Below are 25,434 nucleotides of genomic sequence, written 5' to 3'. Positions count from 1 at the left end.
TTTACTCCTCTCTCACTCCGTCTCCCTGTTGTTTACTCCTCTCTCACTCCATCTCCCTGCTGTTGTTTACTCCGCTATCACTCAGTCTCCCTGTTGTTTACTCCTCCCTCACTCCATCTCCCTGCTGTTGTTTACTCCTCCCTCACTCCATCTCCCTGCTGTTGTTTACTCCTCTCTCACTCCGTCCCCCTGCTACTGTTTACTCCTCTCTCACTCCGTCTCCCTGTTGTTTACTCCTCTCTCACTCCGTCTCCCTGTTGTTTACTCCTCCCTCACTCCATCTCCCTGCTGTTGTTTACTCCTCTCTCACTCCGTCTCCCTGCTGTTGTTTACTCCTCCCTCACTCCGTCTCCCTGTTGTTTACTCCTCCCTCACTCCATCTCCCTGCTGTTGTTTACTCCTCTATCACTCTGTCTCCCTGTTGTTTACTCCGCTCTCACTCCGTCTACCTGTTGTTTACTCCTCTCTCACTCCGGGCTCCCTGTTGTTTACCCCTCCCTCACTCCATCTCCGTTGTTGTTTACTCCTCCGTCACTCCGTCTCCCTGTTGTTTGCCCCTCCCTCACTCCATCGCCCTGTTATTATTTACTCCTCCCTCACTCCGTCTCCGTTGTTTACTCCTCCCTCACTCCCTCTCCCTGTTGTTGTTTACTTCTCCCTCACTCCATCTCCCTGTTGTTTACTCCTCCCTCACTCCGTCTCCCTGCTACTGTTTACTCCTCTCTCACTCCGTCTCCCTGTTGTTTACTCCACCCTCACTCCGTCTCCCTGTTGTTTACTCCTCTCACTCCATCTACCTGCTGTTGTTTACTTCTCCCTCACTCCATCTCCCTGTTGTTTACTCCTCCTTCACTCCGACTCCCTGCTGCTGTTTACTCCTCTCTGACTCCGTCTCCCTGTTGTTTACTCCTCTCTCACTCCGTCTCCCTGTTGTTTACTCCTATCTCACTCCATCTCCCTGCTGTTGTTTACTCCTCTCTCACTCCGTCTCCCTGTTGTTTACTCCTCTCTCACTCCATCTCCCTGCTGTTGTTTACTCCTCTATCACTCAGTCTCCCTGTTGTTTATTCCTCCCTCACTCCATCTCCCTGCTGTTGTTTACTCCTCCCTCACTCCATCTCCCTGCTGTTGTTTACTCCTCTCTCACTCCGTCTCCCTGCTGTTGTTTACTCCTCCCTCACTCCGTCTCCCTGTTGTTTACTCCTCCCTCACTCCATCTCCCTGCTGTTGTTTACTCCTCTATCACTCTGTCTCCCTGTTGTTTACTCCGCTCTCACTCCGTCTACCTGTTGTTCACGCCTCTCTCACTCCGGGCTCCCTGTTGTTTACCTCTCCCTCACTCCATCTCCGTTGTTGTTTACTCCTCCGTCACCCTGTTGTTTACTCCTCTCTCACTCCATCGCCCTGTTGTTATTTACTCCTCCCTCACTCCGTCTCCGTTGTTTACTCCTCCCTCACTCCCTCTCCCTGTTGTTTACTCCTCCCTCACTCCGTCTCCGTTGTTTACTCCTCCCTCACTCCCTCTCCCTGCTGTTGTTTACTCCTCTCAAACTGCGTCTCCCTGTTGTTTACTCCTCCCTCACTCCATCTCCCTGCTGTTGTTTACTTCTCCCTCACTCCATCTCCCTGCTGTTGTTTACTCCTCCCTCACTCCGTCTCCCTGCTGCTGTTTACTCCTCTCTCACTCCATCTCCCTGTTGTTTACTCCACCCTCACTCCGTCTCCCTGTTGTTTACTCCTCTCACTCCATCTCCCTGCTGTTGTTTACTCCTCCCTCACTCCGTTTCCCTGCTGTTGTTTACTTCTCCCTCACTCCATCTCCCTGTTGTTTACTCCTCCCTCACTCCGACTCCCTGCTGCTGTTTACTCCTCTCTGACTCCGTCTCCCTGTTGTTTACTCCTCTCTCACTCCGTCTCTCTGCTGTTGTTTACTCCTCCGTCACTCCGTCTCCCTGTTGTTTACTCCTCTCTCACGCCGTCTCCCTGTTGTTTACTCTCCCTCACTCCGTCTCCCTGCTGTTGTTTACTCCTCCCTCATTCCATCTCCCTGTTGTTGTTTACTCCTCTCTCACTCCGTCTCCCTGTTGTTTACTCCTCCCTCACTCCATCTCCCTGCTGTTGTTTACTCCTCCCTCACTCCATTTCCCTGCTGTTGTTTACTCCTCCCTCACTCCATCTCCCTGCTGTTGTTTACTCCTCCCTCACTCCATCTCCCTGCTGTTGTTTACTCCTCCCTCACTCCGTCTCCCTGCTGCTGTTTACTCCTCTCTCACTCCGTCTCCCTGTTGTTTACTCCACCCTCACTCCGTCTCCCTGTTGTTTACTCCTCCCTCACTGCATCTACCTGCTGTTGTTTACTCCTCTCTCACTCTGACTCCCTGCTGCTGTTTACTCTTCTCTGACTCCATCTCCCTGTTGTTTACTCCTCTCTCACTCCGTCTCCCTGCTGTTGTTTACTCCTCTCTCACTCCATCTCCCTGTTGTTTACTCCTCTCTCACTCCATCTCCCTGTTGTTTACTCCTCTCTCACTCCGTCTCCCTGTTGTTTACTCCTCCCTCACTCCATCTCCCTGTTGTTGTTTACTCCTCTCTCACTCCGTCTCCCTGTTGTTTACTCCTCCCTCACTCCATCTCCCTGTTGTTGTTTACTCCTCTCTCACTCCGTGCTCCCTGTTGTTTACTCCTCTCTCACTCCGTCTCCCTGCTGTTGTTTACTCCTCCCTCACTCCATCTCCCTGTTGTTTACTCCTCCCTCACTCCCTCTCCCTGCTGTTGTTTACTCCTCTCTCACTCCGTCTCCCTGTTGTTTACTCCTCTCTCGCTCCGTCTCCCTGTTGTTTACTCCTCTCTCACTCCGTCTCCCTGTTGTTGTTTACTCCTCTCTCACTCCGTCTCCCTGCTGTTGTTTACTCCTCCCTCACTCCGTCTCCCTGCTGTTGTTTACTTCTCCCTCACTCCATCTCCCTGCTGTTGTTTACTCCTCTCTCACTCCATCTCCCTGTTGTTTACTCCTCTCTCACTCCGTCTCCCTGTTGTTTATCCCTCCCTCACTCCGTCTACCTGCTGTTGTTCACTCTGCCCTGTGGTGAAGGCGATTCCCTCTTCACGGTTGGGCTGTGCTTGATAACCGAAGATTTCTGGTCCACCAGAGCTCGTCTGTTACCTGGACAAGTGAATGAAAATAGCGTCAAGGAGACAGGCCCCAAGTGCAGCGAGGCACAGAGCGAGGAGAACCGTGTGAAAACAACAGGGTGAAGTGGGTGGGTAAGGAAAATAACGGTAAATCCGGGTAAGAGTGTTGCAATCCTACATCACACATTGGCAGAAAACAGGATGGAAAGCGGACGTCAAACTCTACAAACAACAGGTTGGAGGCGTGGGGGATAGGTGTTGGAGTCGAGCTGGCGAGAGAGGAAAGAGGAAATCAGACTGAATGAGGATTCATTGCTGTGGCATGGGGCTGAGGGGAGGGCTTGGCGCAGTCGTGGGGAGGAGGAGGCTGGGCGGAGGCCGAAAGAGGGCATCAGGATATGTTTGACGGGGGTGGAGGGGCCTGGGAGCGGAGGTCAGGTCGAAAAAGGGGAATGGGGGTGGGGGGGGGGGTGAAAAAGAAGAGGGAGGGGAGAGAAGAGGGGGGAGGAGAGAAGAGGAGAGGAGAGGGGAAGAGAAGAGGGAGGGGAGGAGAAGAGGGAGGGGAAGAGAAGAGGGAGGGGAAGAGAAGAGGGCGGGTTAGAGGTGAGGTGGGAAGGAAGAGAAGAGGGGGTCGAGGAGGCCAGGCGGGATCATGTGGGGGGCTGGGAGGGGGAGGGGGCGTGTGGGGGCCGTGTGAGGGGGCGTGTGGGGCCGTGGGAGGGTGCGTGTGAGGGGCCATGGAAGGGGGCGGGTGAGGGGGTGTGGGGGCCAGGGGAGGGGGTCTGTGGGGACCGGGGGAGAGGGCGCGCGGGGACCGGGGGAGACGGCGCGCGAGGACCGGGGGAGAGGGCGTGCGGGGACCGGGGGAGAGGGCGTGCAGGGGCCGGGGGAGAGGGCGTGTGGGGGCAGGGGGAAAGGGCGTGTGGGGGCAGGGGCATGTGGAGGCCGGAGGAGGGGGCTCGTGGGGGCAGGGGCGTGTGGGGGCCGTGGGAGCGGGCGTGTGGGGGCCGGGGGAGAGGGTGTGTGGGGGCCGGGGAAGAGGGCGTGTGGGGGCTGGGGAAGAGGGCGTGTGGGGGCCGGGGAAGAAGGCGTGTGGGGGCCGGGGGAGAGGGTGTGTGGGGGCCGAGGGAGGGGGCGTGTGGGGGCCGGGGGAGGGGGCGTGTGGGGGCCGGGGGAGAGGGCGTGTGGAAGCCGGGGGAGAGGGCGTGTGGGGGCCGGGGGAGAGGGCGTGTGGGGGCCGGGGGAGAGGGCGTGTGGGGGCCGGGGGAGAGGGCGTGTGGGGGCCGGGGGAGAGGGCGTGTGGGGGCCGGGGGAGAGGGCGTGTGGGGGCCGGGGGAGAGGGCGTGTGGGGGCCGGGGGAGAGGGCGTGTGGGGGCCGGGGGAGAGGGCGTGTGGGGGCCGGGGGAGAGGGCGTGTGGGGGCCGGGGGAGAGGTCGAGTGGGGGCCGGGGGAGAGGTCGTGTGGGGGCCGAGCGAGAGGTCATGTGGGGGCCGGGGGAGGGGGCGAGTGGGGACAGGGACGTGTGGAGGCCGGGGGATGGGGCGAGTGGGGGCATGGGCGAGTGGGGGCAGGGGTGTGTGGGGGCCGAGGGAGAGTGCGTGTGGGGGCCGAGGGAGAGGGCGTGTGGGGGCCGGGGGAGAGGGCGTGTGGGGGCCGGGGGAGAGGGCGTGTGGGGGCCGGGGGAGAGGGCGTGTGGGGGCCGGGGGAGAGGGCGTGTGGGGGCCGGGGGAGAGGGCGTGTGGGGGCCGGGGGAGAGGGCGTGTGGGGGCCGGGGGAGAGGGCGTGTGGGGGCCGGGGGAGAGGGCGTGTGGGGGCCGGGGGAGAGGGCGTGTGGGGGCCGGGGGTGAGGGCGTGTGGGGGCCGGGGGAGAGGGCGTGTGGGGGCCGGGGGAGAGGGCGTGTGGGGGCCGGGGGAGAGGGCGTGTGGGGGCCGGGGGAGAGGGCGTGTGGGGGCCGGGGGAGAGGGCGTGTGGGGGCCGGGGGAGAGGGCGTGTGGGGGCCGGGGGAGAGGGCGTGTGGGGGCCGGGGGAGAGGGCGTGTGGGGGCCGGGGGAGAGGGCGTGTGGGGGCCGGGGGAGAGGTCTTGTGGGGGCCGGGGGAGAGGTCGTGTGGGGGCCGGGGGAGAGGTCGTGTGGGGGCCGGGGGAGGGGGCGAGTGGGGACAGGGGCGTGTGGAGGCCGGGGGATGGGGCGAGTGGGGGCATGGGCGAGTGGGGGCAGGGGCGTGTGGGAGCCGTGGGAGAGTGCATGTGGGGGCGGGGGGAGAGGGCGTGTGGGGGCCGGGGGAGAGGGCGTGTGGGGGCCCGGGGTGAGGTAGTGTGAGGGCCCGGGGAGAGGTAGTGTGGGGGCCCGGGGTGAGGTCGTGTGGGGGCCCGGGGAGAGGTCGTGTGGGGGCCCGGGGAGAGGTCGTGTGGGGGCCCGGGGTGAGGTAGTGTGGGGGCCCGGGGTGAGGGCGTGTGGGGGCCGGGGGAGGGGGCGTGTGGGGGCCGGGGGAGTGGGCGTGTGGGGGCCGGGGGAGTGGGCGTGTGGGGGCCGGGGGAGTGGGCGTGTGGGGGCCGGGGGAGAGGGCGTGTGGGGGCCGGGGGAGAGGGCGTGTGGGGCCGGCGGAGAGGGCGTGTGGGGGCCCGGGGACAGGGCGTGTGGGGGCCCGGGGAGAGGGCGTGTGGGGGCCCGGGGAGAGGGCGTGTGGGGGCCCGGGGAGAGGTCGTGTGGGGGCCCGGGGAGAGGGCGTGTGGGGACCCGGGGAGAGGGCGTGTGGGGGCCCGGGGAGAGGTCGTGTGGGGGCCCGGGGAGAGGTCGTGTGGGGGCCGGGGGAGAGGGCGTGTGGGGACCGGGGGAGAGGTCGTGTGGGGGCCGGGGGAGAGGTCGTGTGGGGGCCGGGAGAGAGGTCGTGTGGGGGCCGGGGGGAGGGGTCGTGGGGGGGCCAGGGGAGGGGGCGAGTGAGGGCAGGGGCGAGTGGGGGCAGGGGCGTGTGGGGGCCGTGGGAGCGGGTGTGTAGGGGCCGGGGGAGAGGGCGTGTGGGGGCCCGGGGAGAGGGCGAGTGGGGGCAGGGGCATATGGAGGCCGGGGGAGGGGGCGAGTGGGGGCAGGGGCGTGTGGGGGCCGGGGGAGAGGGCGTGTGGGGGCCGGGGGAGAGGGCATGTGGGGGGAGAGGGCGTGTGGGGGGAGAGGGCGTGTGGGGGCCAGGGGAGAGGGCGTGTGGGGGCCGGGGGAGAGGGCGTGTGGGGGGAGAGGGCGTGTGGGGGCCAGGGGAGAGGGCGTCTGGGGGCCGGGGGAGAGGGCGCGTGGGGGCCGGGGGAGAGTGCGTGTGGGGGCCGGGGGAGAGGGCGTGTGGGGGCCGGGGGAGAGGGCGTGTGGGGGCCGGGGGAGAGGGCGTGTGGGGGCAGGGGCGTGTGGGGGCCGGGGGAGAGGGCGTGTGGGGGCCGGGGGAGAGGGCGTGTGGGGGCCGGGTGAAAGGTCGTGGGGGGGCCGGGGGAGGGGGCGAGTGGGGGCAGGGGCGTGTGGGGGCCGTGGGTGCGGGCGTGTGGGGGCCGGGGGAGAGGTTGTGTGGGGGACGGGGGAGAGGTTGTGTGGGGGCCGGGGGAGAGGTCATGTGGGGGCCGGGGGAGAGGTCATGTGGGGGCCGGGGGAGAGGGCGTGTGGGGGCCGGGGGAGAGGTCGTGTGGGGGCCGGGGGAGAGGTCGTGTGGGGGCCAGGGGAGAGGTCATGTGGGGGCAGGGGCGTGTGGAGGCCGGGGGAGGGGGCGAGTGGGGGCAGGGGCGTGTGGGGGCCGTGGGAGAGGGCGTGTGGGGGCAGGGGCGTGTGGGGGCCGGGGGAGAGAGCGTGTGGGGGCCGGGGGGAGAGGGCGCGTGGGGGCCGGGGGTGAGGGCGCGTGGGGGCCGGGGGTGAGGGCGCGTGGGGGCCGGGGGAGAGGGCGCGTGGGGGCCGGGGGAGAGGGCGCGTGGGGGCCGGGGGAGAGGGCGCGTGGGGGCCGGGGGAGAGGGCGCGTGGGGGCCGGGGGAGAGGGCGCATGGGGGCCGGGGGAAGAGGGCGCGTGGGGGCCGGGGGAAGAGGGCGCGTGGGGGCCGGGGGAAGAGGGCGCGTGGGGGCCGGGGGAGAGGGCGCGAGGGGGCCGGGGGAGGGGGCGAGTGGGGACAGGGGCGTGTGGAGGCCGGGGGATGGGGTGTGTGGGGGCCGAGGGAGGGTGCGTGTGGGGGCCGAGGGAGGGTGCGTGTGGGGGCCGGGGGAGAGGGCGTGTGGGGGCCGGGGGAGAGGGCGTGTGGGGGCCCGGGGTGAGGTCGTGTGGGGGCCCGGGGAGAGGTCGCGTGGGGGCCGGGGGAGGGGGCGTGTGGGGGCCGGGGGAGTGGGCGTGTGGGGGCCGGGGGAGTGGGCGTGTGGGGGCCGGGGGAGTGGGCGTGTGGGGGCCGGGGGAGTGGGCGTGTGGGGGCCGAGGGAGAGGGCGTGTGGGGGCCGAGGGAGAGGGCGTGTGGGGGCCGGGGGAGAGGGCGTGTGGGGGCCGGGGGAGAGGGCGTGTGGGGGCCGGGGGAGAGGGCGTGTGGGGGCCCGGGGACAGGGCGTGTGGGGGCCCGGGGAGAGGGCGTGTGGGGACCCGGGGAGAGGGCGTGTGGGGGCCCGGGGAGAGGGCGTGTGGGGGCCCGGGGAGAGGTCGTGTGGGGGCCCGGGGAGAGGTCGTGTGGGGGCCGGGGGAGGTGGCGTGTGGGGGCCCGGGGAGAGGGCGTGTGGGGGCCGGGGGAGAGGGCGTGTGGGGACCGGGGGAGAGGTCGTGTGGGGGCCGGGGGAGAGGTCGTGTGGGGGCCGGGGGAGAGGTCGTGTGGGGCCGGGGGAGAGGTCGTGGGGGTGCCGGGGGAGAGGTCGTGGGGGGGCCGGGGGAGAGGTCGTGGGGGGGCAGGGGCGAGTGGGGGCAGGGGCGTGTGGGGGCCGTGGGAGCGGGTGTGTAGGGGCCGGGGGAGAGGGCGTGTGGGGGCCGGGGAAGAGGGCATGTGGGGGCCCGGGGAGAGGGCATGTGGGGGCCCGGGGAGAGGGCGTGTGGGGGCCCGGGGAGAGGTCGTGTGGAGGCCGGGGGAGGGGGCGAGTGGGGGCAGGGGCATGTGGAGGCCGGGGGAGGGGGCGAGTGGGGGCAGGGGCGTGTGGGGGCCGGGGGAGAGGGCCTGTGGGGGCCGGGGGAGAGGGTGTGTGGGGGCAGGGGCATGTGGAGGCCGGGGGAGAGGGCGTGTGGGGGCCGGGGGAGAGGGCGTGTGGGGGCCGTGGAAGCGGGTGTGTAGGGGCCGGGGGAGAGTGCGTGTGGGGGCCCGGGGAGATGGCGTGTGGGGGCCGGGGGAGAGGGCGTGTGGGGGCCGGGGCAGAGGGCGCGTGGGGGCCGGGGGAGAGTGCGCGTGGGGGCCGGGGGAGAGGGCGTCTGGGGGCCGGGGGAGAGGGCGTGTGGGGGCCGGGGGAGAGGGCGTGTGGGGGCCGGGTGAAAGGTCGTGGGGGGGCCGGGGGAGGGGGCGAGTGGGGGCCGTGGGAGCGGGCGTGTGGGGGCCGGGGGAGAGGTCGTGTGGGGGACGCGGGAGAGGTCGTGTGGGGGACGCGGGAGAGGTCGTGTGGGGGCCGGGGGAGAGGTCGTGTGGGGGCCGGGGGAGAGGTCATGTGGGGGCCGGGGGAGAGGTCATGTGGGGGCCGGGGGAGAGGGCGTGTGGGGGCCGGGGGAGAGGGCGTGTGGGGGCCGGGGGAGAGGTCGTGTGGGGGCCGGGGGAGAGGTCGTGTGGGGGCCGGGGGAGAGGTCATGTGGGGGCAGGGGCGTGTGGAGGCCGGGGGAGGGGGCGAGTGGGGGCAGGTGCGTGTGGGGGCCGTGGGAGCGGGTGTGTGGGGGCCGGGGGAGAGGGCGTGTGGGGGCCGGGGGAGAGGTCGTGTGGGGGCCGGGGGAGAGGGCGCGTGGGGGACGGGGGAGAGGGCGCATGGGGGCCGGGGGAGGGGGCGAGTGGGGGCAGGGGCGTGTGGGGGCCGGGGGAGAGAGCGCGTGGGGGCCGGGGGAGAGAGCGCGTGGGGGCCGGGGGAGAGGGCGCGTGGGGGCCGGGGGAGAGGGCGCGTGGGGGCCGGGGGAGAGGGCGCGTGGGGGACGGGGGAGAGGGCGCGTGGGGGCCGAGGGAGAGGGCGCGTGGGGGCCGGGGGAGAGGGCGCGTGGGGGCCGGGGGAGAGGGCGCGTGGGGGCCGGGGGAGAGGGCGCGTGGGGGCCGGGGGAGAGGGCGCGTGGGGGCCGGGGGAGAGGGCGCGTGGGGGCCGGGGGAGAGGGCGCGTGGGGGTCGGGGGAGAGGGCGCGTGGGGGTCGGGGGAGAGGGCGCGTGGGGGTCGGGGGAGAGGGCGCGTGGGGGTCGGGGGAGAGGGCGCGTGGGGGTCGGGGGAGAGGGCGCGTGGGGGCCGGGGGAGAGGGCGCGTGGGGGCCGGGGGAGAGGGCGCGTGGGGGCCGGGGGAGAGGGCGCGTGGGGGCCGGAGGAGAGGGCGCGTGGGGGTCGGGGGAGAGGGCGCGTGGGGGTCGGGGGAGAGGTCGCGTGGGGGCCGGGGGAGAGGTCGCGTGGGGGTCGGGGGAGAGGGCGCGTGGGGGTCGGGGGAGAGGGCGCGTGGGGGTCGGGGGAGAGGGCGCGTGGGGGTCGGGGGAGAGGGCGCGTGGGGGCCGGGGGAGAGGGCGCGTGGGGGCCGGGGGAGAGGGCGCGTGGGGGCCGGGGGAGAGGGCGCGTGGGGGCCGGGGGAGAGGGCGCGTGGGGGCCGGAGGAGAGGGCGCGTGGGGGTCGGGGGAGAGGGCGTGTGGGGGTCGGGGGAGAGGTCGTGTGGGGGCCGGGGGAGAGGTCGTGTGGGGGCCGGGGGAGAAGGCGTGTGTGGGCCGGGGGAGAAGGCGTGTGGGAGCCAGGGGAGAGGGCGTGTGGGGGCCGGGGGAGAGGGCGTGTGGGAGCCGAGGGCAAGTGGGGGCAGGGGCGTGTGGGGGGCTGTGGGAGGAGGCGTGGGGGGGCAGGGGCGTGTGGGGGCTGGGTGGGCGTATGGGTGCCAGGGGCGCATTTGGACCGGTCGGTTGAGAGTGCCGGGTGGGCATGTGAAGGCCGGGGGGCTTCTTGTGGGTGCCGGCGGTGGGGTTGGGGCTGTCGTGTGAAGGCTGGGTTTGGGGATGTGGTGTGGCGTTGGCATGTGGGGGCCAGGTGCTGTTGGCGTGCGGGGGCCGGGGATGGCATTGACGTGAGGAGGCGATGGGGGCTGGATGCCGTGTGGGGATCGGGTGGGGCGTTGGCGGTTGGGCTGTCGGGGCCGTTGGCTTTTGGGGTGTGGGGGCCGGGAGGGGGCTTGGCGTGCGGGGTTGGACGGGTTGCCGTATGTGGGCCAGAGGGGGGGGGGTTGTTTGGGGAACATGTGGGTGATGGGGATTTGGCATGGGGGGTCCAGTGCATGTCAGGCTGGGGCCGGGGTGCAGAGTTGGGGGGGGGGAGCTGAGGGCACATGGGGGCCGGGGGGGTTGGGTGCGTTGAGGCCAGGTGGTTTGGCATGTGTGTGTGTGGGGATTTGGCGTGTGAGGACCAGGGGGAGGGGGGTCGGACGTGTGGGGCCGGGGGGTGTGCATGCGTGGCCTGCGGGGGCCAGGTGTGGAGGGGGCCAGTGGGGGGGTCTGGAGGTTGAGAGGAATCCCGTTGGTTGGGCTTCGGTCTCTGGTCTCATGCTGAACCATTCGAGCAGTGAATGAGCAGCAGACAAGAAGCAGACAAGGGCAGAGATGAGCAGATTAGTCGAAGGTGAGTAGGGGGAGAGGGGGGGGGGGGGGGGGGAGAGAGGTTATCGATGCGAGGGCATGGGGAACGGGGTTAGAGAAACAGCAAACAGGCCGATGAGGAAGGCACAGCATTGCAGAAAGGAGAATGCAGCCCATGCAATAGACCCACCTTCACTACCCACTCCAGCTTCCGTTATTATCTCCATTATAGTATTTAGCCCAAATACTGGGACACACAAAATCACAATTAGTGCTCATTCAGCAAAACAATTCAAAAATAAATAAATCATTCCAAAAACAGGCAATTTAATTGCACAGTTTTCCAGTGGTGAGCGAGGAGGTCAGCACTGATCAACAACACTAATTGTATTGGGAGATATGGTGAGCTTGATCTTTGTTGTATGAATGCAGTGGTGTGGAACACAAATCTAAACTTGTGCAGTGCAGGCGCTGGGGAGCAGCTAACATAGTTCGATAAGCAGGGACACTTCCCAACAACACTGGAATGAAGTGTTTGGGTTCAGTGTGGGGGACAAAATCAAAGCCAGACGTGGGAAACATCAACATTTCACCACAACGCGCCTTCACTGGCCTGCCAGCAGCCCACTGGAATACTGATCATCATGTTAAAAGACAAGTAACACAAAGCAAAACAAGGCAGGTAGCAGAGTGAACAGAATATATATACGAGACACAGATTCAATATAATCACTGTTTTCCTTTAATGTGCTTCTGTTGTTAATGGATGTGCAGGCAATGGATTCAGGGAAACAAACTGGGAAAGCTCGCAAACACACTCACCACCCTGACAACCCGTACGCTGGCCCCCGACCTTGCTAACCCCACGCAGGCTGACCCCCAAACCTGCTAACCCCCCGAAACACTGACTCCCCCACACGCTGACCCCTGAACCTGCTAACCCACCACACACTGACCCCTGAACCTGCTAACCCCCCGAAACACTGACTCCCCGGCACGCTGACCCTTGAACCTGCTAACCCCCTCCCAATACACTGGCTCCCCCGCACGCTGACCCCTGAACCGGCAAAACCCCCAAAACACCGATTCCCCCGCACGCTAACCCCTGAACCTGCTAACATAGAACAGAGAAAAATACAGCACAGAACAGGCCCTTCGGCCCACGATGTTGTGCTGAACCTTTGTCCTAGATTAATCATAGATCATCATAGAATTTACAGTGCAGAAGGAGGCCATTCGGCCCACTGAGTCTGCACCGGCTCTTGGAAAGAGCACCCTACCCAAGGTCAACACCTCCACCCAACACTAAGGGCAATTTTGGACACTAAGGGCAATTTATCATGGCCAATCCACCTAACCTGCACATCTTTGGACTGTGGGAGGAAGCCGGAGCACCCGGAGGAAACCCACGCACACACGGGGAGGATGTGCAGACTCCACACAGCCAGTGACCCAAGCCGGAATCGAACCTGGGACCCTGGAGCTGTGAAGCAATTGTGCTATCCACAATGCTACCGTGCTGCCCTTAAGAACAAATTAATCTACACTATATCATTCTACCGTAATCCATGTACCTATCCAATAGCTGCTTGAAGATCCCTAATGTTTCCGACTCAACTACTTCCACAGGCAGTGCATTCCATGCCCCCACTACTCTCTGGGTAAAGAACCTACCTCTGACATCCCCCCTATATCTTCCACCATTCACCTTAAATTAATGTCTCCTTGTAATGGTTTGTTCCACCCGGGGAAAAAGTCTCTGACTGTCTACTCTATCTATTCCCCTGATCATCTTATAAACCTTTATCAAGTCGCCCCTCATCCTTCTCCGTTCTAATGAGAAAAGACCTAGCACCCTCAACCTTTCTTCGTAAGACCTACTCTCCATTCCAGGCAACATCCTGGTAAATCTCCTTTGCACCTTTTCCAAAGCTTCCACATCCTTCCTAAAATGAGGCGACCAGAACTGTACACAGTACTCCAAATGTGGCCTTACCAAAGTGTTGTACAGCTGCATCATCACCTCACGGCTCTTAAATTCAATCCCTCTGTTAATGAACGCTAGCATACCATAGGCCTTCTTTCACAGCTCTATCCACTTGAGTGGCAACTTTCAAAGATGTATGAACATAGACTCCAAGATCTCTCTGCTCTTCCACATTGCCAAGAACTCTACCGTTAATCCTGTATTCCGCATTCATATTTGTCCTTCCAAAATGGACAACCTCACACTTTTCAGGGTTAAACTCCATCTGCCACTTCTCAGCCCAGCTCTGCATCCTATCTATGTCTCTTTGTAGCCGACAACAGCCCTCCTCACTATCCACAACTCCACCAATCTTCGTATCGTCTGCAAATTTACTGACCCATCCTTCAACTCCCTCATCCAAGTCATCAATGAAAATCACAAACAGCAGAGGACCCAGAACTGATCCCTGTGGTACGCCACTGGTAACTGGGATCCAGGCTGAATATTTGCCATCCACCACCACTCTCTGACTTCTATCGGTTAGCCAGTTCGTTATCCAACTGGCCAAATTTCCCACTATCCCATGCCTCCTTACTTTCTGCATAAGCCTACCATGGGGAACCTTATCAAATGCCTTACTAAAATCCATGTACACTACATCCACTGCTTTACCTTCATCCACATGCTTGGTCACCTCCTCAAAGAATTCAATAAGACTTATATGGCAAGACCTACCCCTCACAAATCCGTGCTGATTATTCCTAATCAAGCAGTGTCTTTCCAGATGCTCAGAAATCCTATCCCTCAGTACCCTTTCCATTACTTTGCCTACCACCGAAGTAAGACTAACTGGCCTGTAATTCCCAGGGTTATCCCTAGTCCCTTTTTTGAACAGGGGCACAACATGCGCCACTCTCCAATCCCCTGGTACCACCCCTGTTGACAGTGAGGACGAAAAGATCATTGCCAACGGCTCTGCAATTTCATCTCTTGCTTCCCATAGAATCCTTGGATATATCCCGTCAGGCCCAGGGGACTGCTCATGTTTTTCAAAATGCCCAACACATCTTCCTTCCTAACAAGTATTTCCTCGAGCTTACCAGTCTGTTTCACACTGTCCTCTCCAACAATATGGCCACTCGCATTTGTAAATACAGAAGAAAAGTACTCGTTCAAGACCTCTCCCTTCAGACTCAATACACACTCTCCCGCTACTGTCCTTGATCGGACCTACCCTCGCTCTAGTCATTCTCATATTTCTCACATATATGTAAAAGGCCTTGGGGTTTTCCTTGATCCTACCCGCCAAAGATTGTTCATGCCCTCTCTTAGCTCTCCTAATCCCTTTCTTCAGTTCCCTCCTGGCTATCTTGTATCCCTCCAGCGCCCTGTCTGAACCTTGTTTCCTCAGCCTTACATAAGTCTCCTTTTTCCTCTTAACAAGACATTCAACCTCTCTTGTCAACCATGGTTCCCTCACTCGACCATCTCTTCCCTGCCTGACAGGGACATACATATCAAGGACATGTAGTACGTGTTCCTTGAACAAGTTCCACATTTCACTTGTGTCCTTCCCTGACAGCCTATGTTCCCAACTTATGCACTTCAATTCTTGTCTGACATAATCGTATTTACCCTTCCCCAATTGAAAATGAAATGAAATGAAAATCGCTTATTGTCACAAGTAGGCTTCAATGAAGTTACTGTGAAAAGCCCCTAGTCGCCACATTCCGGCGCCTGTTCGGGGAGGCTGGTACGGGAATCGAACCATGCTGCTGGCCTGCCTTGGTCTGCTTTAAAAGCCAGTGATTTAGCCCAGTGTGCTAAACCAGCCCCTGTAAACATTGCCCTGTTGCACACACCTAGCCCTCTCCATTACTAAAGTGAAAGTCACAGAATTGTGGTCACTATCTCCAAAATGCTCCCCCACTAACAAATCTATCATTTGCCCTGGTTCATTACCAAGTACCAAATCCAATATTGCCTCCCCTCTGGTCGGACAATCTACATACTGTGTTAGAAAAGCTTCCTGGAAATACTGCACAAACACCACCCCATCCAAACTATTTGATCTAAAGAGTTTCCACTCAATGTTTGGGAAGTTAAAGTCACCCATGACTACTACCCTGTGATTTCTGCACCTTTCCAAAATCTGTTTATCAATCTGTTCCTCCACATCTCTGCTCCTATTGGGGGGCCTATAGAAAACTCCGAACAAGGTGACTGCTCCTTTCCTATTTCTGACTTCAACCCATACTACCTCAGTAGGCAGATACTCCTCGAACTGCCTTTCTGTCGCTGTTATACTATCTCGAATTAACAATGCCACCCCCCCCACCTCTTTTACCACCCTCCCTAATCTTATTGAAACATCTATAACCAGGGACCTCCAACAACCATTTCTGCCCCTCTTCTATCCAAGTTTCCGTGATAGCCACCACATCGTAGTCCCAAGTACCGATCCATGCCTTAAGTTCACCCACCTTATTCCTGATGCTTCTTGCGTTGAAGTATACACACTTCAACCCATCTCCGTGCCTGCAAGTACTCTCCTTTGTCAGTGTTCCCTTCCCCACTGCCTCACTACACGCTTTGGCGTCCTGAATATCGGCTAGCTTAGTTGCTGGACTACAAATCCGGTTCCCATTCCCCTGCCAAATTAGTTTAAACTCTCCCGAAGAGTACTAGAAAACCTCCCTCCCAGGATATTGGTGCCCCTCTGGTTCAGATGCAACCCGTCCTGCTTGTACAGGTCCCACCTTCCCCAGAATGCGCTCCAATTATCCAAATACCTGAAGCCCTCCCTCCTACACCATTCCTGCAGCCACGTGTTCAGCTGCACTCTCTCCCTATTCTTAGCCTCGCTATCACGTGGCACCAGCAACAAACCAGAGATGACAACTCTGTCTATCCTGGCTTTTAACTTCCAGCCTAACTCCCTAAACTAGTTTATTACCTCCACATCCCTTTTCCTACCTATGTCGTTGGTACCAATGTGCACCACGACTTCTGGCTGCTCCTCCTCCCCCTTAAGGGTCCTGAAGATACGATCCGAGACATCCCTGGCCCTGGCACCCGGGAGGCAACATACCTTCCGGGAGTCTCGCTCGCGACCACAGAATCTCCTATCTATTCCCCTAACCATTGAATCTCCTGCTACTATTGCTTTTCTATTCTCCCCCCTTCCCTTCTGAGCCCCAGAGCCAGACTCAGTGCCAGAGACTTGGCCGCTAGGGCCTTCCCCTGGTAGGTCATCCCCCCCAACAGCATCCAAAATGGTATACTTGTTTTGAAGGGGAACGGCCACGAGGGATCCCTGCACTGTCTGCCTGTTTGTTTTCTTTCCCCTGACTGTAACCCAGCTATTCTTGTCCTGTACCTTGGGTGTGGTTACCTCCCTGTAACTCTTCTTTATCAACCCCCGGAACACTGACCCCTGAACCTGCTAACCCCCCGAAACACTGACCCCTGAACCCACTAACCCCCCGAAACACTGACCCCCCGCACGCTGACCCCTGAACCTGCTAACCCCCCGAAACACTGACCCCTGAACCTGCTAACCCCCCCGAAACACTGACCCCTGAACCCACTAACCCCCCGAAAACACTGACCCCTGAACCCACTAACCCCCCGAAACACTGACCCCCCCGCACGCTGACCCCTGAACCTGCTAACCCCCCGAAACACTGACCCCTGAACCCACTAACCCCCGAAACACTGACTCCCCCGCACGCTGACCCCTGAACCTGCTAACCCCCCGAAACACTGACCCCTGAACCTGCTAACCCCCCCGAAACACTGACCCCTGAACCCACTAACCCCCCGAAAACACTGACCCCTGAACCCACTAATCCCCCGAAACACTGACCCCCCCGCACGCTGACCCCTGAACCTGCTAACCCCCCGAAACACAGACCCCTGAACCCACTAACCCCCCAAAACACTGACTCCCCCGCACGCTGACCCCTGAACCTGCTAACCCCCCGAAACACTGACCCCTGAACCTGCTAACCCCCCGAAACACTGACCCCTGAACCCACTAACCCCCCGAAATACTGACTCCCCCGCACGCTGACCCCTGAACCTGCTAACCCCCCGAAACACTGACCCCTGAACCTGCTAATCCCCCGAAACACTGACTCCCCCGCACTCTGACCCCTGAACCTGCTAACCCCCTGAAACACTGACTCCCCCGCACGCTGACCCCTGAACCTGCTAACCCCACGAAACACTGACTCCCCCGCACGCTGACCCCTGAACCTGCTAACCCCCAAAACACTGACTCCCCCGCACGCTGACCCTTGAACCTGCTAACCCCCGAAACACTGACCACTGAACTTGCTAACCCCCGAAACACTGACCACTGAACTTGCTAACCCCCCGAAACACTGACCCCTGAACCTGCTAACCCCCCAAAACACTGACCCCTGAACCTGCTAACCCCCCGAAACACTGACCCCTGAACCTGCTAACCCCCCAAGACACTGACCACTGAACCTGCCAACCCCCGAAACACTGACCCCTGAACCTGCTAACCCCCGAAACACTGACCCCTGAACCTGCTAACCCCCAAAACACTGACCCCTGAACCTGCTAACCCCCCGAAACACTGACCCCTGAACCTGCTAACCCCCGAAAACACTGACCCTTGAACCTGCTAACCCCCGAAACACTGACCACTGAACTTGCTAACCCCCCGAAACACTGACCCCTGAACCTGCTAACCCCCCAAAACACTGACCCCTGAACCTGCTAACCCCCCGAAACACTGACCCCTGAACCTGCTAACCCCCGAAAACACTGACCCTTGAACCTGCTAACCCCCCAAAACACTGACTCCTGAACCTGCCTCTCCCGCACGCTGACCAATGAACCTACCGGCAACAACCCCAACACGCTGACCCCGCCACCCGCATGCTGATCCCCCCCCCCTCCCCGTACACTGACTGCTGAAACTACTGATTCCCCCTCCCCAACCTCTCTCTCCCCTTCCCTCTTCTTGCCCCAGTACTGATGCCCGTGCCCCCCAAACCAAAATCCACTTCTCCCTCACCAGTCTTTCAGCCACATATTCATCTCTCTAATTTAATGTACATGGCTCATTTTCTGCTGTTTAATTTAGTGCCGAGCTCATAAATCTCTCTACGCAGAACCTATTTCCTTGTTTTATCTATGTTGTTACTATCTACATGGACCGTGACAATGGGATCCACCCCTTCCCACTGCACGTTACTCTCCAGCCCGGAGCAGCTGTCCCGAACCTTGTCACCGTGCAGGCAACGTAGCCTTCCGGACTCTGGCTCTGTGCTGCAGAGAAGTGTCTATCCTCCTCACTGTACTGGCCCCTACTACCACTACCTTCTTATGTGCTCCCCCCACTTGAATGGCTTCCTGCACCACGATGCTATGGCCAGTAAGCTACAAGCTGAGATATCTTTAAACCTGTTGGACAATTGCAGAAGCTGACATTCCTGTCCTCTGGGTCCCCTTACCTGCCTCAGCAGCAGTCACCCCCCCCCCCCCCCCCCACTGCATCCCTGACCACTTTCCAAACCAGAAGACCGCCTCCTGAAACAAAGCATCCAGGAAGCTCTCTTGCTTCCTGAAGTGTCTCAGTGTCCACAACTCAGCCTCCAGCTCAATGATTTGGGGCTGAAACTCCTGAAGTCGCAAACAGTTACTGCAGACGTGTTTGCCCTAGATGACTATCTTATGCAGGAGCTCCAACATGCTACAGATTTGACAAATCGCCTGTCATGCCATCCATAATGTGTCTTAATGCACATGCATGTCCCGGCACACATGCACGCCCTGGTACACGCACCCACAGACACACATACATACCCTAACACCAGTGCACGTGACACACACCTTCCACATCCACATGTACACTACCCCACTTTGTAATCCTGTGCAATGACTTTACGGATCTTGCCAATCGATGTACACACTTATAATTCACCTTCCGTACCTGTATGCATACCTTAACTCACTTTTCTCGCCAGTGTACCTCTTTAACCTCTTTTCTAAATATATGTCCCACACATATATTCCAATTTGCATGAAGCACATCTCCAGAGGATATGGGTATACTTTTATCTCACACCTCAACCTCACACCAGTGACTCTCCCCTACTGATCTCTCAGTATTGTCGATAATGATGGTCAGATCCAGTCAGGTGAACGGCCCTGCAACCATCAACACTTCAAGGTGAAAACATTGAAGCAAAATTCACCTGCCAAGCAATAGGCACCCCTACATTCTCAGTCATGTGGCTACAGCGCTCTCCCTAAAGGGATCCATCCTGTATTGCCCACAGCCGCAAGTCTGTGTCAGTGCAATGGGTTTGTTTCTGGAGGTTTTCAGTCCTGGATTATGTTGTAACCATCAATAGATCTTGTTGAATGTCAGACACAAATCTCCCCCAGCAGTACCATACCCACCTGAATGATCAGACCATGGTTTTGAAGACATTCTAGAGTTCCGTACATTGCATATTCAGCAGTAACTGCCGTTATTAATTACCACACATGGTTGTATTGAGCCGCTGGCAGCGGCTTGACACTGTTATCTTACTTGGTCTTTTCAGAGGGCAGTGAAGAGTCTGCTGTCACATGTAGGTCAGACCAGGTAAAGACAGCAGATTCCCAGTGAACTGGGTGGATTTTTTACATCGCTCGACAACTTCACTGTCAGAGTAGCAGCTTTTCAATCCTATTTTAAATTCTGGATTTTTTAATGCAAACAGAATTTGGATTGCAAGAGGTCCTGATCGGATTTTAAATCCATTTCTCCTGATTAGGGTTCCAGAACATGACCAAAGACGCATGTACCTGGGTAGAAGAGCCCATACACATGAGCATTGTCATTCTTCGTTTCATTCACTCTTTGCCTGTGTTTGGTGGTGCCCAGGGTGGATTCACCCACTCACTCTCTTGACCCACATGTCTTCTACCCAGATCTCTGCTGCACTGTCAGAGGGTCAGTACTGAGGGAGTGCTGCCCTATCAGACGGTCAGTACTGAGGGAGTGCTGCACTGTCAGACGGTCAGTACTGAGGGAGTGCTGCACTGTCAGAGGGTCAGTACTGAGGGAATGCTGCACCGTCGGAGGATCAGTGCTGAGGGAGTGCTGCACTGTCAGAGGGTCAGTACTGAGGGAGTGCTGCCCTATCAGACGGTCAGTACAGAGGGAGTGCTGCCCTATCATACGGTCAGTACTCAGGGAGTGCTGCCCTATCAGACGGTCAGTACAGAGGGAGTGCTGCACTGTCAGAGGGTCAGTACTGAGGGAGTGCTGCCCTATCAGACGGTCAGTACTGAGGGAGTGCTGCACTGTCAGAGGGTCAGTATTGAGGGAGTGCTGCCCTATCAGACGGTCAGTACTGAGGGAGTGCTGCACTGTCAGAGGGTCAGTACTGAGGGAGTGCTGCACTGTCAGAGGGTCAGTACTGAGGGAATGCTGCACCGTCGGAGGATCAGTGCTGAGGGAGTGCTGCACTGTCAGAGGGTCAGTACTGAGGGAGTGCTGCCCTATCAGACGGTCAGTACAGAGGGAGTGCTGCCCTATCATACGGTCAGTACTCAGGGAGTGCTGCCCTATCAGACGGTCAGTACAGAGGGAGTGCTGCACTGTCAGAGGGTCAGTACTGAGGGAGTGCTGCACTGTCGAAGGATCAGTACGGAAGGGGATGGCACTGTTAGATGTTCGGTACTGTGGAGGGACGGCATTGTTGGAGGGTCAGTACGGGGGGTGGGGGGACTGTTGGAGGGTCAATATGGAAGGGGCTGGCACTGTTAGAGGGTCAGTACTGAGGAGGGATGGCATTGTTGGAGGGTCAGTACTGAGGGAGTGCTGCACCGTCGGAGGATCAGTGCTGAGGGAGTGCTGCACTGTCAGAGGGTCAGTACTGAGGGAGTGCAGCACTGTCAGAGGGTCAGTACTGAGGGAGTGCCGCACTGTTGGAGGGTCGTCGGGGGTGCGACACTGTCGGAGGATCGGTCGAGGGCAGTGGCACTGTTAAAGGGTCAGAATTGAGGGGGCGGCACTGTTGGAGGGTCAGTACTGAGGGGGGATGGCTCTGTTAGAGGTTCGGTACTGTGGAGGGACGGCATGGGGGTGGGAGACTGTTGGAGGGTCAATATGGAAGGGGGTGACGCTGTTAGAGGGTCAGTACAGAGAAGGGATTACATTGTTAAAGGGTCAGTACTGAGGGAGTGTCGCACTGTGTGAGGGTCAGTACTGAGGGAGTGCTGCACTGTCAGAGAGTCAGTACTGAGGGAATGCTGCACCGTCGGAGGATCAGTGCTGAGGGAGTGCTGCACTGTCAGAGTGTCAGTACTGAGGGAGTGCTGCACTGTCAGAGGGTCAGTACTGAGGGAATGCTGCACTGTCAGAGGGTCAGGACTGAGGGAGTGCTGCCCTGTCAGAGGGTCAGTACTGAGGGAGCGCTGCACTGTCAGAGGGTCAGTACTGAGGGAGTGCTGCACTGTCAGAGGGTCAGTACTGAGGGAGTGTTGCACTGTCAGAGGGTCAGTACTGAGGGAGTGCTGCACTGTCAGAGGGTCAGTACTCAGGGGGTGCTGCACTGTCAGAGCGTCAGTACTGAGGGAGTGCAGCACTGTCGGAGGGTCAGTACTGAGGGAGTGCTGCAGTGTCGGAGGGTCAGTACTGAGGGAGTGCTGCACCGTTGGTGGGTCAGTAAGGAATGGGAGGCAGCACTGCTGGAGGGTCAGTATGGTGGGTCTCAGTTATAGTCTGAGTACAGAGGGGATGAGGTACCCTCAATAATGATGCTTAGAGATTAAACTGTAAAGAAGGCTCTATTAGACTAATAACTATGCTACACCTAGAGACGAGAGCTGATTGCTATACAGACCATGAGGCAGCCCTTTATGTATGGCTCCCAGATGGGCGGAGCCCCCAGGGTTCAAAGCCCGGTCTTAAAGGGGACATCACCTTACATGTTGATAAGGCAGTAACCGTTCATCACATTCACCCCCTGTTTAAAAAGGAGTCCGGCGGGGTTGAAGTGCCATCATAGGTCCATCTGTCTCGGCGGCTGGATCGTCCTCCTCGATCTCAGTTCGGGCGGTGGTGCGGCGGGCACGGACGTCCCGGTTGAGGGCACATCCGGGAGCACAGTGGTCGGAGCTTCAGTCCGGGTCAGGGCAGAGGAACTAGGCAGGGCGAGGGGGTAGCGGAGCCAGCGCCGGCGGGGTGTGTAAAGGGGGGGGCGCAAGAGGGGGCAGTAGGAGCACAGTAGGAGCTCACCAACGGGTGGTAGGGCCGGAAGGGTGTGTGTTGTAGGGGGCGACGGGTCCTGCAGGGGAGCGGCGCGGGAAGGGGCGTCTGTGGTGGAGGATCCAGCGGGTGTCAGATCCCGGAGGGAAACCGTATCTTGCCTGCCGTTGGAGTACTCCACGTAGGCGTAACTGGGGTTGGCGTGGAGCAGCCGGACCTTTTCAACCAGGGGGTCCGTTTTATGGCTCCTCGCGTGGCTCCGGAGAAGAACAGGTCCCGGAGCCGTCAGCCAAGGTGGAAGTGAGACCTCGGAGGTAGGCTTCCTGGGGAAGAGAAACAATCGGTCGTGAGGGGTCTCATTCGTGGCCATGTAGAGGAGTGACCTAATGGAGTGTAGGGCATCGGGTAGGACATCCTGCCAGCGGGTGGTTGGGAGATTTCTCGACCGCAGGGCCAGAAGGACAGCCTTCCACACTGTCGCGTTCTCCCTCTCCACCTGCCCGTTTCCCCATGGGTTATACCTGGTCGTTCTGCTCGCGGCGATGCCTTTGCTGAGCAGATACTCAAGCAGTTCATCGCTCATGAACGATGTACCCCGGTCGCTGTGGAGAAAAGCAGGGAAACCGGACAGGGTGATGATGCTGTGCAGTGCCTTAATCACCGTGGCTGAGGTCATGTCGGTGCAGGGAATGGCGAATGGGAAACGGGAGAACTCATCGATCACGGTGAGGAAATAGGCATAACGGTTGGTGGACGGGTGGGGCCCCTTGAAGTCCACGCTCAGTCGCTCAAAGGGGCCCGAGGCCTTCACGAGCCGAACCTTGTCTGGCCGATAGAAGTGCGGTTTGCACTCCGCACAGACCTGGCAGGCCCTGACCATGGCCTTGACCTCCTTGGTTGAGCAAGGTAGGTTGCGGGACTTGATGAAATGGACGAGCCGGGTAACCCCCGGGTGGCAGAGGTCATTGTGGATGGCTTGCAGGCAGTCCTCCTGCGCGTTGGCACATGTGCCGCGGGACAGGGCATCTGGGGGCTCGTTGAGCTCCCCTGGACGATACTTGATATCGTACGAGTAGGTGGAGAGTTCGATCCTCCACCTCAAAATTTTATCGTTTTTTATTTTGCCCCGTTGCGTGTTATCGAACATATAGGCGACCGACCGTTGGTCAGTGACGAGGGTAAACCTCTTACCGGCTAGGTAGTGTCTCCAGCGCCGCACAGCCTCCACAATGGCTTGTGCCTCCTTTTCGACTGCAGAGTGTCGAACCTCGGAGGCGGTGAGGGTTCGGGAGAAGAACGCTACTGGTCTGCCTCCTTGATTGAGGGTAGCAGCCAGGGCGATGTCTGATGCATCGCTCTCTACATGGAAAGGGATGGTTTTGTCCACCGCGTGCATGATGATGTCGGCCTTGATGCGGTTGAAGGCCAATTGAGCCTCAGCCGAGAGGGGAAAATTGGTGGTCTTTAGGAGTGGGCAGGCTTTGTCCGCATACTTGGAGACCCACTGGGCGTAATAGGAGAAAAGCCCCAAGCACCGTTTGAGGGCCTTGAAGCTGCGGGGGAGAGGGAGTTCCTTAAGGGGGCGCATGCGGTCGGGGTCGGGACCGAGGACCCCGTCTTCCACGACATAGCCGAGGATGGCCAGCCGGGTGGTGTGGAAAACGCATTTGCCCTCGTTATAGGTCAGGTTAAGGGCTCGGGCGGTCTGGAGGAATGTTTTGAGGTTAGCGTCATGGTCCTGCTGATCATGGCCGCAGATGGTGACATTGTCCAAGTACGGGTATGTAGCCCGCAAACCGTACTGGTCCACCATTTGGTCCATCGCCCTTTGAAAGACGGAGACCCCATTTATGACACCAAAGGGGACCCTGAGGAAGTGGAAGAGCCGGCCGGCTGCTTTGAAGGCAGTATTGGGGCGGTCTTTTGGTCGGATGGGGAGCTGGTGGTAGGCAGGTTTGAGGTCGACCGTGGAAAAGACTCGGTATTGGGCGATCCGATTTACCATTTCCGCGATGCGAGGAAGGGGGTACGCATCAAGCTGCGTGAATCGGTTTATGGTCTGGCTATAATCCACGACCATCCGTTTCTTCTCCCCGGACTGGACTACCACCACTTGCGCTCTCCAAGGGCTGTTGCTAGCCTCGATGACCCCCTCTCCCAGTAAACGCTGGACCTCTGACTTGATAAAAGCCATATCTTGGGCACTGTAGCGCCGGCTCCTGGTGGCGACGGGCTTACAGTCGGGAGTGAGGTTAGCGAATAGCGAGGGGGGTGCGACTTTCAGTGTCGCAAGGCAGAACACCGTGAGGGGGGGCAAGGGTCCGCCGAACTTCAGTGTCAGGCTTCGGTGGCTGCACTGGAAATCCTGTCTGAGCAGCAGGGGGGCACAGAGGTGAGGGAGGATATAAAATTTTAAACGGGTGTATTTGGCACCCTGGATTGAGAGATCCGCAATACAGTACCCCGTGATTTTTACCGAGTGGGACCCAGATGCGAGGGCTATGGTTTGGGATGCGGGATGGATGCGTAGGGAGCAGCGCCTTACCGTTGCAGGGTGGATAAAGCTCTCCGTGCTCCCGGAGTCGAAGAGGCATGCAGTGTCATGCCCGTTGACCTGGACCTGCATCATGGAGTTCTGCAGGTGTTTAGGCCGAGTTTGATCGAGGGTGATCGCACCCAGTCGCGGGTAGTCGGAGGCGTCAGCCGAATCGGACTCGTAAAATGGCCGCCGCCGCTGGCTGCGCGTGTCGTGTCGAGAAGATGGCCGCCGACAAGATGGCCGCCCCCATGATTCGCACGAGGCTGATGACGCGTCAGAAGAGGGCGTGTCGGGTCGGTGCGCAGCAGCATTGCGAGGCCTGAGAGCCTGATTTTCGGGCCGGCTGTTCTTTGTTTTTCTGGCCCCTGGGTCTGGCCAGGCAGACCCTCACAAAGTGCCCTTTCTTCCCGCAGTCGCTGCAGATCGTGGAGCGGGCTGGGCAGCGTGGGTGTGGATGTTGGCCCTGCCCGCAGGAGTAGCAAGGTGTGCCCCCATGGTGAGCGGGTCGCCGCGTGGCGCAGGCCTGTAATACGGGTGAGTCTGAGGAAGTCCAGGGGGGGGCTGGCAGAGTCCGCGGGGTACGTACCAAAGTTATGTCGGGCCACCTCCAGCGAGGAGGCGAGCGTTAGCGTCTCCTGGAGGTCTTTTGCCCCGTTTACGAGCAGCCGCTGCGGATGTAGGTCGAGCGGATTCCAGACACGAAAGCATCCCTGATGTGCAGGTTCATATGGACTTCCCCTGTCACATCCTGATGGTCACAGTCCCTGGCAAGGGCGGTGAGTTTCTCAACAAACTTGTCTAGCGATTGTCCCGAGCGCTGCCGGCAGGTAGAGAGCAGATGCCGGGCG

At 60.4% G+C, this 25,434-nt stretch overlaps 1 protein-coding gene across 15 annotated transcripts in view; it reads right to left on the bottom strand.

The window, feature by feature from the left end:
- The window catches only part of madd (MAP-kinase activating death domain), a 439,970-nt gene that overhangs the window by 103,891 nt on the left and 310,645 nt on the right, over positions 1–25,434 (bottom strand). For 9 of the 15 annotated variants that reach the window (XM_072518747.1, XM_072518746.1, XM_072518754.1 and 6 more), the window contains 2 exons: positions 11,025–11,081; positions 3,061–3,163 (listed from right to left, as the gene is read on the bottom strand). In XM_072518747.1, the coding sequence (XP_072374848.1) occupies positions 3,061–3,163; positions 11,025–11,081 (160 nt within the window). The remainder of the gene's footprint in view (positions 1–3,060; positions 3,164–11,024; positions 11,082–25,434) is intronic. The other 6 variants (XM_072518750.1, XM_072518753.1, XM_072518752.1 and 3 more) reach the window with 1 other exon arrangement.

This window comes from Scyliorhinus torazame, chromosome 10 (assembly GCF_047496885.1).
Source record: "Scyliorhinus torazame isolate Kashiwa2021f chromosome 10, sScyTor2.1, whole genome shotgun sequence".
Taxonomy (NCBI): Eukaryota; Metazoa; Chordata; class Chondrichthyes; order Carcharhiniformes; family Scyliorhinidae; genus Scyliorhinus; species Scyliorhinus torazame.
This window is presented reverse-complemented; position numbering and strand designations above follow the sequence as displayed.